This window comes from Cervus canadensis, chromosome 3 (assembly GCF_019320065.1).
Source record: "Cervus canadensis isolate Bull #8, Minnesota chromosome 3, ASM1932006v1, whole genome shotgun sequence".
NCBI lineage: Eukaryota > Metazoa > Chordata > Mammalia > Artiodactyla > Cervidae > Cervus > Cervus canadensis.
Window position 1 is genome coordinate 90,802,418 of NC_057388.1, and position 18,837 is coordinate 90,821,254.

The 18,837-nt window shown below is 51.3% G+C and overlaps 1 protein-coding gene across 1 annotated transcript in view; it reads right to left on the reverse strand.

Annotated features, from left to right (window-relative positions):
- PLXNA4 (plexin A4) overlaps positions 1–18,837 on the reverse strand; it is a 471,238-nt gene that overhangs the window by 39,748 nt on the left and 412,653 nt on the right. The window contains exons 19-24 of the mRNA XM_043463742.1: positions 18,506–18,652; positions 17,353–17,587; positions 14,263–14,405; positions 5,617–5,885; positions 2,654–2,720; positions 1,781–1,927 (exon numbers count right to left, since the gene is read on the reverse strand). Coding sequence (XP_043319677.1) covers positions 1,781–1,927; positions 2,654–2,720; positions 5,617–5,885; positions 14,263–14,405; positions 17,353–17,587; positions 18,506–18,652 — 1,008 coding nt within the window. The remainder of the gene's footprint in view (positions 1–1,780; positions 1,928–2,653; positions 2,721–5,616; positions 5,886–14,262; positions 14,406–17,352; positions 17,588–18,505; positions 18,653–18,837) is intronic.

Here is an 18,837-nt window from a genome sequence, read left to right on the forward strand (position 1 = left end):
CCATAAAGAAGACTGAGTGCTAAAGAATTGATGTTTTCAAATTGTGGTGCTGGAGAAGACTCTTGAGAATCCCTTGGACAGTTAGGAGATAAAACCAGTCAATCCTAAAGGAAATCAACCCTGAATACTCATTGGGAGAACTGATTCTGAAGCTCCAAAACTTTGGCCACCTGAAGAGAAGAACTGACTCATTGGAAAAGACCCTGATGCTGGGAAAGATTGAGGGCAGAGGAAAAGGGAACGACAGAGGATAAGATGGTTGGATGGCATCACTGATTCAATAGACATGAATTTGAGCAAACTCTGGGATATAGTGAAGGGCAGGGAAGGAAGGGATGGAAGACCTCCATCCATGGGGTCACAAAGAATTGGACACAACTTAGTGACTGAACAACATTCTCTGTCCATTTCTGTCTCTTCCATCTCCATTCTTGTGCTGCCTCCATGTATCACCCTCCACGGCTATCTTTTATCTCATTTTCTCACTCCGGGCTTCCCTTGTGGTGGATCTGATCCACCTGTAATGCGGGAGATCTGGGTTTGATCCCTGGGTTAGGAAGATCCCCTGGAGAAGGTAAAGGCTACCCACTCCAGTATTCTGGCCTGGAGAATTCCAAGGACTGTATAGTTCATGGGGTCGCAAAGAGTCGGACGTGACTGAGCTACTTTCACTCACTTCTTCTACCTTCTTTCCTCTTTCCTGGAGAAGGCCTGGTGGGAGATCAGAGCTCTCTCCCAGAAAAGTCCAAGAGTCAGCTCCCTGGCCTGGAAAGCCAGGCCTGGGCACCAGCAGACAGTCATGGGGGAAAGAGGAGCAGGACTCACATGCGCCAGCAGTGGGGAACCTTGACCCTGGGCTCAGGGCTTTTGTACACCTGATCACACTCCATCTTCTGGACAGCTCTGGGAGGTAAATAGTGCCATTATCCCTGTTTTATTATTAGGAAATGGCAACCCACTCCAGTACTCTTGCCTAGAAAATCCCATGGATGGAGGAGCCTGGTGGGCTACAGTCTATGGGGTCACAAAGAGTTGAACACGACTGAGTGACTTAACTTTTCACTTATTTTTTCAGCTAAAAACCCCAAACTCAGTGATTTTTTTTTTTTTTAAGAGTCATGACCCAAATCCTCCAGCTGGTCATAAGGAATCAGGGCTCCAATCCAGGTCTGCCTGGTTCCAAACCACGTGCTCCTAAGTGCTGAGCTTTGTGGGGACAACTGTTTCTAGCAGGAAAGGGAGTGTAAGCTTGACTGAGGGTTGGTACAGGTATCCATCTGTTCCCTGGACACATACCTTAAACCGACAGACCAGCCTAGCATCCCATCCTATAGCCTGAGTCATGCAAGTGTGGGCTTCGGGACCATGAGCAACTATTTCTGGCTTCTCCTCCTTCATCATCAACCTGCTACCTGTTTGGAACTGATCTGCAAAGTGTGGGTTCTCCACTGGGAGAAACTGTTGAGAAAGCATCATTCCTTGGGCTCACACTCAGCCAGCTCTTAGCAAGGGATTATCCCCTCACAATCCAGGGTACCAGCCTGGAAGTATGTTGGTCTCTGGCTGTTGCCCAGATACGTTCGGAGCCACTGTTCCCCTGGTGTGGTGGGATGAGGAAGTCGGGGTGGTGCCATGCACAGGGGGAAGGCCAGGCTGGCCCTGTGCAGTGGGGACCGGGAGGTGGCTTGTCAGCATTCCCAGCATCCCCTGGGCCAGGCAGGGGCTGCACAGAACCAGGGCAGGATCAGAGTCACAAAGAGGAGCCGGGAGGCTGGCTTACCAGGGTCTTGTAGTCAATCTGCTGGCGGATGAGCTTGTCCTCACTCAGAGAGTAGCGAGCTTCGCCCGTGATGGCATCGATGGGCCCCTTCTCCATCTGCTGCTTGATGGCACAGAACAGCGAGAAGAGGGGCTCCCCGGCACACTCCTGTACATGGAGGAGAGCCATGCTGGGAGGACCCCAGATGTGCAGAGCCTGGCCTCCCATGGCCTCTGTCTCTCCAAGGGGCTGCTTCCCACTTCTCTGTCTTCTCTCCTGCTCCCCCTCTTGCTCTTTCCCACTTCTGTTCTAGAGCCCTGTCTTCATGTTTCTGGCCCCTCGCCCCTGTCTGTCCCTCTCCCAGTTCCCCCCTGCACCCTGCTTTCTCTGCTACCCCATCAAGGGACAGAGGTCAGTCCTCAGTGGCGCGAATTCCTTACAAGTCAGTAATTGGAGGCCAAGCAGCTCTTCTGCCTCCCAGTCACATCTGCAGCTTAACTGCCCCCACACATGCTTCAATACCTGCCCAGAGCCCTCATCAGCATCAGTAAGCCTGAAGCTGGGGCCAGGGCAGGAGGAGAGCAAGAGGAAAAGAAGGGTGAACTGTCTTCAGCTTGCAATGGGAATGCAAGGGTATTCTTAGAGCTCATCTCCCCTTACCTGGGAGAAAGTGGGGACTGTGCCTCTCAAGCCAGGCCTGACTGTGGGGCTCTGCCTCCTGAGATGGTCAGGAGCCTGTTCCCTCCATGACTATGATGAGGGAAATGCCATTTCTTGTTGGGATTCTAGGAGCAAGGTCCTGGTATCTGTGAACTTGGGAGCTTGCAGGTTGGTGCCCCAGCTGGTGGGGAAGCTGAGGCAGGCCCAGAGATTCCCTCCCGCATCCAGTCATACCTTGAGGAACTTGTAGAGCAGGAAAGTGAACCAGTTGGTCAACATCTTCTCAGCCACCGATTCAGTCCTGGCAGCAGTCACAGAGGGACCCAACAGAGCAAGACAGAGACAGAGGCAGCTGGTCAGACCTCAAGGGCAGGAGGGCAGGACGAATCTACTTGGATCTTGCTGCTTAAGGTTTTGAGAAATCTTAAGACCATAAGGGATATCTGGAAGCTCCAATACTTTGGCCGCCTGATGCAAAGAGCCGACTCATTGGAAAAGACTCTGATGCTCGGAGTGATTGAAAGCAGGAGGTGAAGGGGGGCGATGGGATGAGTTGGTTGGATGGCGTCATCAACTCAGTGAACATGAGTATGAGCAAATTCCTGGAGACAGTGAAGGACAGGGAAGCCTGGTGTACTACAGTCCATATGATGGCAAAGTTGGACATGACTGAGCAACTGAACAACAAGAAGGGATACCTGAGTTCCATGGACTCCTAGACACATCATAATGATTAAGGTAATTAATAAGATAAGCTTTGCCTACCAAGCTGGGAGATAACTTTCTGGGTGTAGGCTCCTCAGCGAGTTTCTGTGAGAACATGCTAGAGCATCATTTCCAACTGTCCAAGAGCACTTTCTGTGTTGTCCAACCTGGTAGCCACCAGCCATAGAGGATGTGAAATGGGGAGAGGCGGAATTTTAAATTTTATTTACTTTAACTTAGATTTAAATAGTCACATATCGCTCATAGCTATCACACTGACAATCATCTTAGAGAAATTTATAAGATAGGTGTGTTCCTTAGAGTAAGAAAAGAAAAAAGAACCCTTGAGATACTCATTTGGCTGAGGATGGAAAAGAAAGTGACAGGGCACATGGGTCATGGAAAAAGGCCAGATAGACTAGATTGAGACCATTCGCTAAGGTAAAGGCCCCCAGAATAGGTAGTAACAGGGGGCTGGAATTTTAGCTCATTCCAATAGATATCCAAATTATCCTATTTAAAAAGCTTCCATGTACTTTGGAACTTCTGGGAGCCTTTCTAGAATTTTATTTGCAATGATAGCGATTTCATTCTTGAGTCTAATTTGCATCTTTTATGCTACTACTCAAACCCATTTTTTAAATTTTTTTTTTTTTTACTTTGGGAAGTGAGAACATCACAGCAGCATGACCAACTAAAGGACACTTTCGGTTGCATTCACTTAAAAGAAAAACTACATTCAAACTTGCAGTAAGAGTGCGGCCAGTTCCAGAGAGAAAGCGATCCATCAGGTATGTCTGGATAGAGTTGAAAGTGGCAGTTGCCAGAAGATACTAACATCTCAGCTCTCAAGGTGGTTGGGCAGCTGCCAGCACTAAATGAAGCTGAGAAGAAGGAGAACTGTTGAAACGAGGAGGGCAGCCAAGGACAAGAAGAAGAAAAGGAGATGCAGGAAAGCAGGAGGGAGAGAGGGCATCTGGGAGAGAGCCAGTGGAAGACAAGAGCAGGAGACACATGGATCCAGAGCAAGACCTCACCGGCAAGTTGTTGCTGGGAGTTCTGGCGGGCGGTGGCAACCCTAGAATTATGCCGGTGGGTGGCTGCATGGTGAAACTAAAACAAAAAGCAAAATGATCTACCTTGCTGCTTCTAAAGCTGTATGATTGTGCCTATATGGAGCAAATTTTTGGAGCTGTGCCTGGCAAATGCCCACTGCACCAGGAAAAAGCCAGAAGTAAACACTTCACAAAGCCAAGACTACCCACTGGACTGAGCGGGAAGCCGCTCAGAGACCAAGGATGGAAGGCATGGGCCAGGCAGAGGCAGGTGATAAGTGGGGTGGTCCAGGCAGAGGGCTGAACGTCATAACTTGATGTGGGGGTTCGGGCAGGTTTCAACTTCATCTATGCAAAGGCTAAAAGCGATGGAATAATAGCCTGGAGGAGAAATGGTCTTCAAGTGCATGGACAATTTGAATGGAAGCCCCTAGTGCTTCAGTGGCAAAGAATCTGCCTGCCAATACAGGAGACACGGGGTCGATCCCTGGGTCAGGAAGATCCCTTGGAGAAATAAAGGCAACCCACTCCAATATTCTTGCCTGGGAAATTTCATGGACAGAGGAGCCTGGTGGGCTACAGTCCATGGGGTCACAAAAGAGTTGGATACCACTTAGTGACTGAATAACAACAGACAGAGGCAGAGGGTCTCTGTTTCCTACAAGGCAAAGCCACAGTGTGTGGTTATGTCTGCACACACGACCGTGCAGATTCTAAACAGTGCCAAGGATGCGGCAAACCACGGTTTCAAGAGGTGGCCCTGGAACCAGCAGAACCCACAGCAGATGCCAGGAAATACCTGCTGTGTTGTATCAGGCAAGTCACCACTAAAGACCTTGAACTCAACAGTGGACTGGATCAGTGCTTCTCGAACTTTAATACACATTCAGATCCCCCAGGTTCCTCACTAAAATGCTGATTCTGATCCGGTAGGTGTGGGTGACCTGAGGGTCTGCATTTCCACCAAGCTCTGGGTCAAGCTTCTGTTGCTGGTCCTGGACAGCAGTGAGAATTACAAGGGGCTGAAGTCTGCCATCTTGAAATGGTGAGGTGGGTGCCCAGAGAGGCCCTGGGGTAGATCTCCTAATTCAAGTTCAGTCATGGAGAAGGTGAGGGGATGGAAAAATGACCTCTGAACAATCCATAAGGGAAAAATTCTGGTAGAGAGGCTCCATCAGGGGAGTGTAAGGGCAGAGGGAGGAGAATGGAAAGTCAAGAGAGGGGCAGAAGGAAAACTGTGGGGCAAGAAGATGAGCTTGGGTAAGTCACAGGCAACAGAAGGGGCAAGTTCTTCTAAGAGGCATGGGTCCACCCCAGCCTCTGGCCAGGTTAGTGCTGGGCTTGGCTGCTCCTAGGAGATCCGCCCTGGCCTCCCGAGGGCAGAAGGGCCGGGCTGGTGCGCGGGGCTGGCTGGGGCCCCCTGGGCCATGATCCTACCTCCTCAGCAGCAGCTTGGGGTGGTTCTTGCTCTCCAGATTCTTGTCGATGAGGTCGGCCAGCAGCTGCTTCAGCACGTCGGTGGCGTACTCCAGCTTGCTTTGCAGCACCGTCATGATGAGCGAGGCCACGTTGCCGCGATCGCGCATGGAAAAGCTGCGCTGAGACTCCAGCGTGCGGATGAAGGACAGCAGGAACACCTTGTTATTGATGAGCTGAGCGAAGAGCTTCAGGCCTTTCTCCACGCGCTCCTGCCGGTAGCCTGGGACCTGCGGGGGAGACCCAGGGGTGCGGGAGTCTTGATTGCCTCCCACAGCGGGGTGAGGCGGGCCGAGCCCCAGGGATGTCCCAAGGGGTTGGCCATGCACAGTGTAGAGACTCCCAACTTCCCATTCACTTATGACAGGCCACGTGGCTGATGCCACCAAGTCCTTATCTAGAGCCAGGCACTATACTAGGTGCCTACCTAGCCCGTGTCACAGCCCACGAGCCAGGTCACTGTCTCCAGAGACAGGGAGAACGTCATCGTTAGTACGGAGTTGAGAAGGGGGCCCTCGCCATCGGAGACCACCATCACAGCTCCAAGTGACGCCAGGTCACGCCAGGTGACTCCAGGGGGTCGGGGCTTTTGATCCCCGCTTCCCTGGCTGGGGGATCACCAAACCTGGGCCTTTGGCTGACCTAATGCTGACCCATCTCTGATGCTGGGTTTCCTGTTGACAGATCAGTGGCCTCGGAGTCAGGACTTCTGGGCTCCCACAGGCACTCTGACACCCCCACGCCATGGAAGCTGGGGCAAGTTACTTTACTTCTCTGTATGAATGAACTTCTCCGAGTTCATTCACTTGAAAACAGGGAAAGTTTAAGCCCAAGGGCCTCTCAGGCACTGCCTAACTCTGGCATCTGTCCTTTTCCTAGGAATTCCTTCTGAGACCCTGCTCCATGCTGGGGAGGGGGAGGAAGAGGGTTTTATCTTCCTGCCTGCATCTTCTGTCCATTTGGGAGATCTGTGCAAGGGTGTCCCATCCACTCAGCCAACAGGAGCTAGCAACTGAGCCAGGCATGGGAGCAGGAGCTCTGAGCTGCATGAGGTCAGGCACGGTGGTTCCATGCGTCATGCCCCAAATCAGAAATGGCCAGAGGTCAGGCAACAGTAAGAGAGCTCCAGGAACTGTCATACATTTACTCAAGGATGTGCTTCAGGGCAACAGGGATGAAGGGCCTATTGCCACTCACAACAGGAATGAGAGAACATATTGAGAGAAAAAAGTCAGGTGGGAAAGACAGCATAATGCCATTTAAACCCAGATTAAAAAAAAAAAAACAACAATTACAATTCTCCAATAATGGAAGAAAAAGGGTTTTCTGGGTGGTGGCTGTGACTGGGACGGGGCTCAGGGGATCTTTTGGAGACTGTAAAGTTCTGCTTCTTAGTCTGTGTGCTGCTTGACAGCTGTGTTCACTTGGGGAAAACGCACTGAGCTATCTATGTTCTGATCATTTGTGCATTGCTCTGTCCGTACGTGTGTGTGTGTTAGTCACTCAGTCGTGTTTGACTCTTAGCGACCCCATGGACTGTAGCCCACCAGGCTCTTTTGTCCATGAAATTCTCCAGGCAAGAATACTGGAATGGGTAGCCATTCTCTTCTCCAGGGGATCTTCCCGACCCAGGGATCGAACCCGGGTCTCCTGCATTGCAGGCAGATTCTCTTCTGTCTGAGCCACCAGGGATGCCTTCTGTCTGTATGCTTCCATGAAAATAAAAAGTTCATTTAAGAAACGAAGCACAGCTTCTGCTCTGGAAGGATGCACTGGGGGCGGGGGCACCCATAGGAGGTGCCTTCGAAGCCTTGTCTTGAAGGATGTGTCCCCCACCCCCCGGGGGTGGGGGAAGGTAGATGTGCCAGGTCCTTGGGAAGGAGTGTTGTGTATGGAGCAGTAAAGGACACAGTTTCAGTGTTCGTCGAGCTTGCATTAACTCCATCACAGCCACTTATGAATTCCAGAACCCTTAGGAGATTCCGTTCCTTTATCAGTGACAAGAAGGTACCACAGCTAATACATATACAGATCTTATCTATGCCAAGCACAGTTCCTCATACTTTAGAAATACTGACCATGTAATCCACACAACAGCCTATGAGGCAGGGGCCCTTATTACCCCAGGGCCCCATGAGGATAAGAAACTTTCCAAGATCCCAAGACAGAAAACTGTCAGAGCTGGGCCACGAAGTGGGCAGCGGCACGGTGTCCTGCCCCCTCCCAGGGCTTCTGAGAGCGCTGAACGAGACATGTGAAAACGCTCGGCATGACCACAGTCCGGCTACTGAGTGCATCTTGCTTCCCTCTAGAGATTTTAAACTGGGGAGGGGGGATGGAGGCGGCCAGAGAAACCCCATTTGCCAAGGTCCACGAAGCTGGCAGATACAGAGCTGCAAAGTTCCTGCCACTCATTTATGGTGCCGCCCTGTGTTCTGGGCTCGGGGCTTGGTGCTGGCTGAAGCAGAGTCCAGTCAGACCCAGGCCCTCCCCTCCGATCGTCAGCCAGGAATCATGCAGTCCCTTCGGTGGGGGAATCCCCGGACCCCTGAACTCTGCAGAGAAGCATGCGCACAGAACTCCTGCTGTCTGGCATCAGAAGTTCACACAGGTCAGGAACAGGCGGGTTTCCAAATTGGGTTCATTTGAATTTCTTTTGCTGCTTTGCTGGTACATGGAGGGCTGGTACCTCTCCGGTCAGTTCTCAGGAGAGACGGGAACTCGCCAGAGCCAGTGTGGTGCTGGCTAAGGCCCCCAGGGACTCATCCTGGCTCTCAGCATAGCCGCTCCTGGCAACCCTCTCGTTCCCCAAGGTCTCCAACCTCAGCTTACCTCCGACCTGGCTCTTTAAGTCCCACACTCCACAGGGGCTCTTGAGGGAAGGGCAAGGGGGACACAGCCACCTCACTGTGCCATCAGGCAGGGCCTCAATCTGTCCACTGTCTCCTGCTGACCCTTGCCCTGAGATAGCCCCTCCGACACACGTGTGCACGTTTTACTTCCTCTCGCCTTCAGACCCCTCAGAACAACATCTCTCTAATTTGTCCTGATGATGATGAGAGGTAACGTCATTTCTCAGGCTCCTGCATTGTGCAAAGGACAGTCCTGGCACGTTGCACGCATCAGTCAAACAAAGCCCTCTCATGACCTTGCCAGGGTGAGTCGTGACCCCTTTAATAGCCGCCTCTCAGGGAAGCCACTGTGGTTTCTCAAGGCCAGGCAGCTGGTGGAAGGCAGGGCTGCATTGCCAAACCCCAGCTTGTTTGGCTCCTAGTCCCTGGCCATCCTCTGCATCCTTGGCCAGTGTATCCTACCCCTGGCCCTGGGGGAGGTGACTGACAGCTAGCTCCAAGTCTCCCCCGCCAGGCCTCCGGGAGCTCAGGTGCCATGGGAGGAGGACAGGGGAGCCAAGCACAGGGCAGGAGGGGGAGGAAGGGAAGGAGGGGGAGGTGGGGGAGGAGAGGGAGGAGGGGAAGGTGGGGGAGGAGTGGGAGGTGGGGGAGGTGGCGGAGGAGGGGAGGACCAGCTCTGGGCTCCCTGCCCTGGCTGCATGCTCCTTCCAGGCAACAAGGCCAGGGCCCTGGGCAGGAAGATTCAGCAAAATGACCTGCAGGGAAAGAGCATCCCCATAGCAGCAAGCATATGGAATCAGAGAGACTAACAGACTTGTACGCGGAGGAAGGCTCCGTCACCTCTGGGCTCCACTGCCTCATCTATAAAATGAGAATATGAGTGCCTATGTCATAATGTTTTATGAACATTAAATAAGATAATGTATGTAAAGTGCTTGGCACACACAGAACGCACTGAGACAGCAGCAGTTTTATTACCTGCCTCTCCTCCCTTGGCTGTTTCCACTGATCCAAGGTACCTAATGCATTGGCACAGTGTCCAGGGGCAGAAAGTAGGCATTTTCTCCCCAATTTTATGAAGAGGAGAAGGAAGTGAAGTATCTTGGTAAAAAGTATCCAGAACAATTCCCCTCTGTAACTTGCCGCTCCCACCTCCTAAGCAAATGGCACGCTGAAACAAGAGTTTCTTTATTCACCAGATGGTTCGATAATTTAGCTGAAGTCTGTGAGAATAAAACTGGATAGTAAATTTTAATTGTAACCCAATAGGTTAGAGTTTAGGAGGCAAGGATAGATGGAAAACAAGATGTGCGGTTACTGTTTGCCCTGTGTCTTTAAAGGATTGGTGTGTAACCAGTGTCTGGGCAGCCCCTTATCTGAAGGCCCGGACTGCACTCAGATCGTCATAAAAGAGAGGGCCTGGGGGCCTGACCTCCGGGGCGGCCTGAAGCCAGAGGACCCCATCTTCTTCACAAGCACTGACCATTCATGCCCATCCCGGCACCTGAGAAGGTGGAGACCCTGTTTTAGGTTAGTCAGTGGCTTCCCTGGGAATGTTTCCAAACCTGGAAAACCAACAGGGAGAAACTAATCCAGAAGCAGGGAGAGGTTGGAAACAAAGAGTGATCCACACGAGATCTCCGGACAGTGCATAGGAGGCTGGATCTCACATAGCCCCAGGCTAACGTGGAACAGTAAAAGGCAGTTTGTCTGCAAGAAATCAATGAATGAGTTCAATGGAAATGAGAAACTCCTGTGTTCTTCATATAGAACCCAAAAGATGGAAGCAGGGGCTTCAACAGATAATCATACCCTCATGTTCATAGCTGCATTATTCACACTAGCCCAAGTGTCCACTGAGAGGTGAATGGATAAACATAATATGGTCTTTATACACAACGGGCTATTATTCAGCCTTGAAAGGAAAGAAATTCTATCACATGGTACAACACAGGTGAACCTTGAAAACATTTTACTAAGTGAAAAAAACTAGTCACAGAAGGACAAATACTCTATGATCCCACCTGTACGAGATATGGGCTTCCCTGATAGCTCAGTTGGTAAAGAATCTGCCTGCAAAGCAGGAGACCCCAGTTTGATTCCTGGGTCAGGAAGATCCGCTGGAGAAGGGATAGGCTGCCCACTCCTGTATTCTTGGGCTTCCCTTGTGGCTCAGCTGGTAAAGAATCCAGCTGCAATGCGGGAGACCTGGGTTCAATCCCTGGGTTGGGAAGATCCCCTGGAGAAGGGGAAGGCTATACCCACTCCAGTATTCTGGCCTGGAGAATTCCATGGACTGTATACTCCATGGGGTCACAAAGAGTCAGACATGACTGAGCAACTTTCACTTTCACTTTCACACTAGGTATTCAGAGTAGTCACGTTCATAGAGACACAAAGTAGAAGGGTGGTTGTCAGGGACTGGTCGAGGGGAATGGGGAGTTAGTATTCAATGGGTACAGAGTTTCAGGTGGGGAAGATGAAACAGTTCTGGAGATGGATGGTGACGATGGTTGCACAATCATGTGAGTGAACTTAATGCTACTGAGTTGTACACTTAAAAATGGTTGAAATGGTAAATTTTATGTTATGTATATTTTGCCAGAATTTTTACAAGTCTGTGTGACCTGCCTGATTGAGAGCCCATACCTGACAATTAGCTGTCTCCTGGTCTCCACCTCAGGGAGATCAGTGAAGCTGGCTGTTAACTCCTTCCTGAGCACGAGGGTAGGACCAGAAAGTCTCCCCTCGTGATAAAGGCAAGGACAAGACTGAAGCCTCAGGTTGGAGGGGAGATTTTAAGGTGCCCCATGAGGAACAAGACTATGGCAGGACATGAGGTGACTTGTAACGGGTGGCCAGAGGAATGGTCTCAGGCATAGATGGGGTATCCACACAGAGAGCATCCTGGAAGTCATACAGGCTGGTCAGGTCATCGGCAGAATCCAGCAGCCCTGATTCTCAGAGGCTTTCTTCTGCAGCCCTCCATGGACTGAGTTCATTCCACAGCCCCTGACGGATAGGTGGGTGTGGGGGGGAGGCGTCAGGGACTCCTGGTGGTGCAGCCCTGGACGTGCCCACCTGTGCGTCCAGCCTGCAGGGTGGGTGGTGTCCCCATGAAGTGAAGTGCAGTTCAGTGCTCTGGACTGTACTGAACAAGGACTCCTGAAGTTTTCTGGGCAGAGTAAGGAGTCTGCTGCCATTCATTCTGCAGCCCCAGAAGCCTCTGTGTAGAGGTGCCTTAGATGCAGGGGGACAAGGCAGGCAGGACCAGGGCAGTGCACAGTGGGGGAGGGAGCTGGCCCCATGCTTGGTGGCCTGGGGCGGGTGTGAGGGGGCCCAGAGTTCCTGTCTGTTGAGCCCAGCTTGCTGGGCAGGGCTAGTGGACTGTGCATCTTGCTGAGGATTAAGGCTAGGACTTGGGCGGCAGCTTCTCTCGGAGAACTAGCTCTCAAGGAAAGGCTCAGGGAAGTGCTGCTGGGTAAGGATGCCACCAGCTTTCAGCAAAGGGCCGGGTACAGTTCAAAAAGGCAATGGGAGGGAATCATTAGGATTCTGGTCCTGGGCAAACAGGGCTGCTATGGACAGTGAGGCAGGCTGTGCACTGCACAATTCCAGGAAGTGCTGCATATGATCGGTGCATTCTGGAGCAGTGCTGTGTTCAACTGCACCACCACCCACAACATCCTGAGGGGGGATGAGCCCTGAAACTCCCCTCCACCACCTGGAGCAGTCCTTTGGCATGTACTGCTCTTGGGTGATCACTATTCCAGCACCAAGCCAGGCCTGACAATCCAAACATCTCCAGAGAGACTTCCTTGGTGGTCCAGTAGTTAAGACTTTGCCTTCCAATGCAGGGGATGTGGGTGTGATCCCTGGTTGGGGAGCTAAGATCTCACCTGCTTCATGGCCAAAAAAACAAAACATAAAACAGAAACAATGTTGTAACAAATTCAATAAAGACTTTAAAAATGGTCCACATCAAAAATCTTAAAACAACAAAACAAAATATTTACGGAGATGCAACGGCAGGTGGGAAAGACATGAGATAGGATCAAATGAGGAATAAGATCATACACAGGATGTGGCATGCTTTATAATCTAGGCCATAAGACTATATAAGACTGGTCAGGAAAGCAATGTGGAGTGAGTATGCATCCATTGTGTGGGAGAAGGCTGTGCCCCAGCCCTGCTCCAAAGTATTCAGGCGGCCCTCCAGGGATGCTGGCTTAGAAGTGATCTCAGCAAATCTGATTTAAAAGTTAAATGCTTAAGGGAAATCTACTTGGAATTTCGAGCTAGTGAAAAAGAGAGAATAACTTTATGTACTAATCCTAGTTGAATTCTTATTTTGAGGGGTATGGGCATGTTCAAACACAACTCCCTTCCTAGGACTGCCATTTCTACCCTATTTCAAACAGACATACATTCATCTAGTCAAATCATTCAGCAGTTCCTGCATGCCTACTATGTGCTGAGCACTGTTGCTGGAAGACACAATAGATAAATAAGGTATGCAAGACAAAGATATGAAAGGTATGGAAGACAAAGATAAATAAGGTATGCATAGTCCACACAAAAGTCATACACACAGACACACGCACACACACACACACACACACACACATGCTCCTGTGCTTCATTCCACAATCAAGTCAGGGAAACATGCGGGCCCCGAGCACTGGGGACTTGTTGCGTTTCCCCTTGGAGAACCCATGCAGACATTCCCAAGGGGGTCAGCACCTGCTTAACAGTGCAATTCAAGTAACAGGTCTGTTCTAGGTTATGGACAATATAAACATGGAATTAGTTTTATCTTCCATGGTGCTCTGGCTGAAGATTTTTGATCCATCCAAAGAAGTCTCCAGAGCCATAAACCATGACATGGACATAGTCTCTGAGAAGCCAAGTGTATAGACTTGTCCTTAAGAATATAGACTCTGCTGGACTCAAATCCCAGCCCCACTCCCTCCCCGTTGTGTGATCACCTGTGTTTTATCACCTGTGAAATGGGTGTACCTGCTTCTGAGGGCTCCTGGGAGGTTACATCATTGTGTACATGTAAAGTACTGAAAACCGGACCAGAATATTAGTCAGCAGTCAACTCAGGGCAATTATTCTTTAGGATTACTACTTTGCCCTGGTTTCCTCATTTATATGTTTCGCTTTTCTCTGGTGTTTATCTTTATAAGTCATTCCAAATCCCTTTCAGAACAAAGCGTAATATGAATATATGCATAAGCCAGATACTACACTAGACAGTAAGTGGGATAAAACGTTCACAGGATGAGGTCTCTGCTGGTACAAAGGCAGTTAGGTTCTTATCATTCACATTCCCACCTCCCTCCTGAGCACAGCAGTTATCTTTTCCACATTTATTTATTGAGCACCAACTAAGTGGTGAAGTCCTTTATACTGTGGTTTCTTAAACAAGGGTTCACAAACCCCCTACATTGTTGGCCAGATTTCCTGTTTCTGTGTATTTACATGGACAGTTTTTGGGGGAGGAGAAAGGTCTTTGACTTTCATCTAACTCTCAGGGGATCCACAGTCCCTTAAGACCCAAAGCCCTACTCTCACCTCTGCTCCGAGATCCCTTTCGTCCCAAGGGACGGACTGGCACCACAAGGTCCTGTCCCCTCCCTGGCCTCAGCTGACCCTCCTCTGAATGAGGGGGCTGGAGGTGGTCACCGATGTCTGTCTCTGCACGGACACTGTGACGGGAAAGGACTCGACCGTGGCGACTGCGTCTCACCTCGAGGTCCCGGAGGACGGGGTGGTCTTCAATCCCCGGGAACAGCACCCGCATGGTGTAGGTTCTGTAGTCCAGGAAGGGGATCCCGGCTCCGTCTAGGTCACTGGTCAACTCGTGGATGTCTGTCTGCAGCTCGGCAAAGGCTGGCACAGAGACAAGCTCATGAGACTGTTGTGTGGGCCCAGCTCAAGAGCGACTCTGCCTCGCAACACTCAGAACCCTCTCCCAGGCCCCTGAGACCTGCATGGTGGACTGCAGTAGTGTAGGAATAAGGAGGGGCTGTTTAATGCAGCCGAGGTGAACAATATAGGAACGAGAGAAAGATGCAGAATGGAGAAGCTTGTCCTGGGTCAAATCCCTTCAAAACATGACTGGGGGCCAGAAGGTCCACAGATCTGTGCTGTTGCTGGGGCCATGAGGACCTCCCACTCTGAAGACAAGGGCTTTGGCTCTCGAAAAATACGTGGAGGGTAGGGGGATGTGGAAGGACATGGGAAGTGAGGGAGAGGTTCCAGAGGGTCTGCTCTGGATTCTGTGCTTTACAGTGGGTTTTCCTTATAGTTAGGAACGATTTCTTTTAAAGTCCCAGTTCTTGGCCTCACAGATTACCGGAGCCTTCAAATCACCAAATGGGGCCAGATGAAGGCTCTGTCCAACTGATACATCCCTCCTGGATAAACACAGAGGATATCACTTTGTCTTTTCTTGCTCAAGGTGATGCTACCCAGTGGTGAATCATGATCTGCAGATGGGTACCACTGTTTGTGGGGAGAGCCCAGACCTCCAGATGGTCCTAAAGTTGCAAGACCAACCCCCAGGGCCCCCCGAGAAAGTTCTGTACATGGACCCACTGTCACACAGCCGTGTGATCACACTCTGTCCTGGGTACAGCCCTCCTCCCCAGGAGGTTGTCAGAGGTAATGTGCTTGGTCCTTCCTTCCTCCATCTTCTCCCTCAGCATGTGCAAATGCACTCGTACACACATGCATGCAAACGTGTGTGTGCATGCACACAAACACACCTCAAACCACGATGGATTAAAATACACCTGCAAAGAACAGCCAGTGGACGTTGATTAGGCAATGTTTCTTTCTATTTATACAGACAAAAGTAGGAAAAAAAATGCTTTGTGAGCTCAGAAGGAATTCACAAGCCCCGTGTAGGTCCAGGGCCCTTGAAAATGCCAGTCCTGTGCCCAGTGGGCTCTGCTGATGACATGACCGTAACACAGCTGCCCAGGCACTGTCAGTGGGCCCCACTGCCCCCAGAAGTGCTGACTTCCTGTCTGTGACCCTGGGTCTCAGATCCTGGAGGATACCAATGTTTCTTGTTTGACAGAACAATGGGAAGGTCCCAGGACCCCTCAGAGGCTACTGTAGACCCCTTCGGTGTTGCTCTCTCTCTGCACCCCTGGTCACACTGACATGGGGAATAGGGGGGCCCTTGCAAAGAAAAGTTATTCAGAAGGCAGAGTAACCCTAACACAACTGAATGGAACCTGCACCAATGTGTGTGAAAGGGGAGTCAGTAAGCCTTTCTGGGAAGTACTGTCACCAAAAGCCCTGATGAGCACTCATGTGTGTGCCGAGTGAGGAACACACATGTGTGTGTGTGTCTGTGGAAATGTGTGTCTGCATGCGCATGAGTGTAAAGGTGTGTGAGGGCATGAGTGACCACCTAAGTATGAGTCAGTGAGTGTCTATGGGTGTGTGTGCACACATATGTGTGTTTACACAACCGAAGGTCAGGCCAGCGAGGGCCCAGGCAGGGCCTCTTCTGAGTCTGTGACTGGGTTACGGCCTGGCTCATTGTCAAGTCTTCGGGAGGTTGCCTTCCCTGGGCCCAATTTGCCCTTTCAATGTTCAAGAGCTGGCTCTGGGCACACCTGAAAATACCTTCAAGGCCAATCCTAAGTGTCCTTTGCTCTATCATCTCCCACCAACAAGAGACGGCCCTCTCCTGAGCCAGAAGCCACTGTGTGACCGCTAATTCCTCCTTCTTCGGAATGTTTTCCGAGAAGAACCCAGCTTCACACTCTCCTTGTGCCCCCTCCCAGTTGGGGGGCTCAGCTGGTGGGAGGAGAAGGAGGCAGTTGGCTTTTTATAGGTCTGCAGCTTTCCTTCAAGTCACCGAGCGCCTCCAATATTCAAAGCCTCACGCCTGGCACACATAAAAGAGATTCTAATCACTATACCTAATTAGAGGGAAGAGTACATTGCGGAGAAAAAAATTAAGCAGCATAAATATAATAAAAGGCGGTAATTAACAGTCCCACAAGGCGGATGCTGTGTTGACAGCTGAGGATGTGGAGAGAGGGTGGAAGAGGTTCGCTTCCCCATCCGAGAACCGTGGCCTCCCTGGTGGGAATGCCAGAGCCCCAGGTACAGTCTGATCACTCCATGTATAAAGCTCCACAAAGAACCAGCCCAGACACTTGCAGGGTGACTCACAAATGATATCCTGGGGGTGACAAGAGTCTGACTCCTAAATTTCCTTCTTGGATTTAGCGTGGCTGATTGCACTTCATGGTGTTGTTGGTAATTTTTTAAAAAATATATAAGCTGTGAAATACTCTTTCCTCTAAATCTCAGATCAGCCCTCCAGCCTTACCTTCCTTCTGAAGGAAAAGAGCTGAAGATTGCTTGAATGTGTCATGGCAGGACACCACTGGGTCTCCCTGAGAAGAGGGTGCCAAAGTCATCCTGGACAGGATCCTGGGCTGGACACAGCTCTAGTGCTAGTGTTAGTCACTCTCGAGTCCAACTCTTTGCGACCCTATGGACTGTAACCCGCCAGGCTGCTCTGTCCGTGGAATTCTTGAAGCAGGAACACTGGAGTGGGTAGCCATTCCCTTCTCCACGGAATTGAACCTGGGTTTCCTGCATTGCAGGCAGATTCTTTACTGTCTGAGCCACCAAGGAAGCCTAGAAATGGCTCTAGTGCGGTTTGAAATGATCCCTACCTGGCTTGAGGTAGAGGTTCTGAAGGCAGGAGACCCAGGCCTAGCACTGCCCACTGCTGCCGGTGTGTGAGATGCGCACACAGACACACATAAGCACACACACCCGATGTCCCACCACTCTCTCCTACCTTCCTTGCACTCCAGGGCCACGCGGGACTCCAGGTTGTCCATCTGCATTTGCAGCCGCTTCAGGGTCAGGTCACTCTCGCGGGACTTGCGCTTGTAGGCGATGAGCACGGCCACGATGAAGATGATAAGGAGGCCGCCGGCCACGGCGATGCTGACAATGGCGGGCAGGCTGAGCGGGCTGTCCGGGGCTATGTATACCATCCCCGGGGAGTACTCCATGCCACCGACTCGGGCCTAGGGGGGGACAGGCCGGGGGAGAGGGAGCCGGGTGTGGGCACAGAGCATCCCAGGGAACAGACCCATGCCACCGGTGAGCCGGGGACCAGGGCCGGATGAGGGAAATGGCTCCAGGGAGGAGGATTATCACTGGCTGTGAAAGCAGACGAGCGGGCATCAGGGGCAGAGGGAGGATGGATGGCTTAGCTTTCCCCCAGAACTGGAAAAACCACGCATTATTTTATTCGGGAGCAAACATGGCCATCTTCATGAGGAAACAGCATTCTACTGGAATCTAAAATAATCCTACATGGCCTCAAAGACTGGCTCCCCAAAGACTCATCCCATCCTGAGGACAGATGACTCGGGCACAGGACATAACATTATGTCCAGCCTGGGTCAACAGCGGTCCTCCCTGGGAAGTATCTCTTGCTTCTAACAGGTGACTTGCGCGAGTGTGTGCTCAGTCGTGTCCGACTCTTTGCGACCCCATGGACTGTAGCCTGCCAGGCTCCTCTGTCCATGGGATTCTCCAGGCAAGAACACTGGAGTGGGTTGCCATTCCCTTCTCCAGGGGATCTTCTTGACCCAGGGATCAAACCCATGCCTTTTATTTCTCCTGCATTGGCAGGTGGGTTCCTTACCACTGAGTCACCTGGGAAGCCCAACGGTGACTGAGTACATCTCGGGATGCTGTTTGGCATTGCCCTTACTGTAGCACCAGCCAGTGTGGAAAGAATGACAATACAGAAGAAAGAAATCTGAAGTGAGATGGGGAGAAGAAACTGGGGTATGTGGGCGAGCCAGGAGGGAAGTTCAAGAAAGCCAGAATTAATTCCCTTTCGGAAAGCCCCGGTGGCCCAGGATGGAGCGGGACCACTCGCCCGACAGCATCCCTGGTGCTCGCCCATCTGGGGTGGGTCTCACCAGCCTCACCATCACTTTGTGCCTGCCGATGAGGTTGGGGGACTCGCAGAGCAGCTGCACATCCGACACTGTGACGGTGCATGGCTTCTCCCCAATCAGCACGGTGTAGTTCAGCTTCACGTTGCCCCCAGCAACAGGTGGGATCAGATTCTTACCCTGCACGGACAGAAGCACCTGAGTCCCCACTCCAGAGTCAGGAGCACACATATTGGTTGGCCACCATGTCCTCCCACCCCGAGGCCCCATCCTTCTGGGGAGCTGGTGGAGAGGCCACATTCTCTAGTTAAGTCCAAAAAATGCTTAACATCTATACTACCATACTACTATTCCCCTTTCCTCAG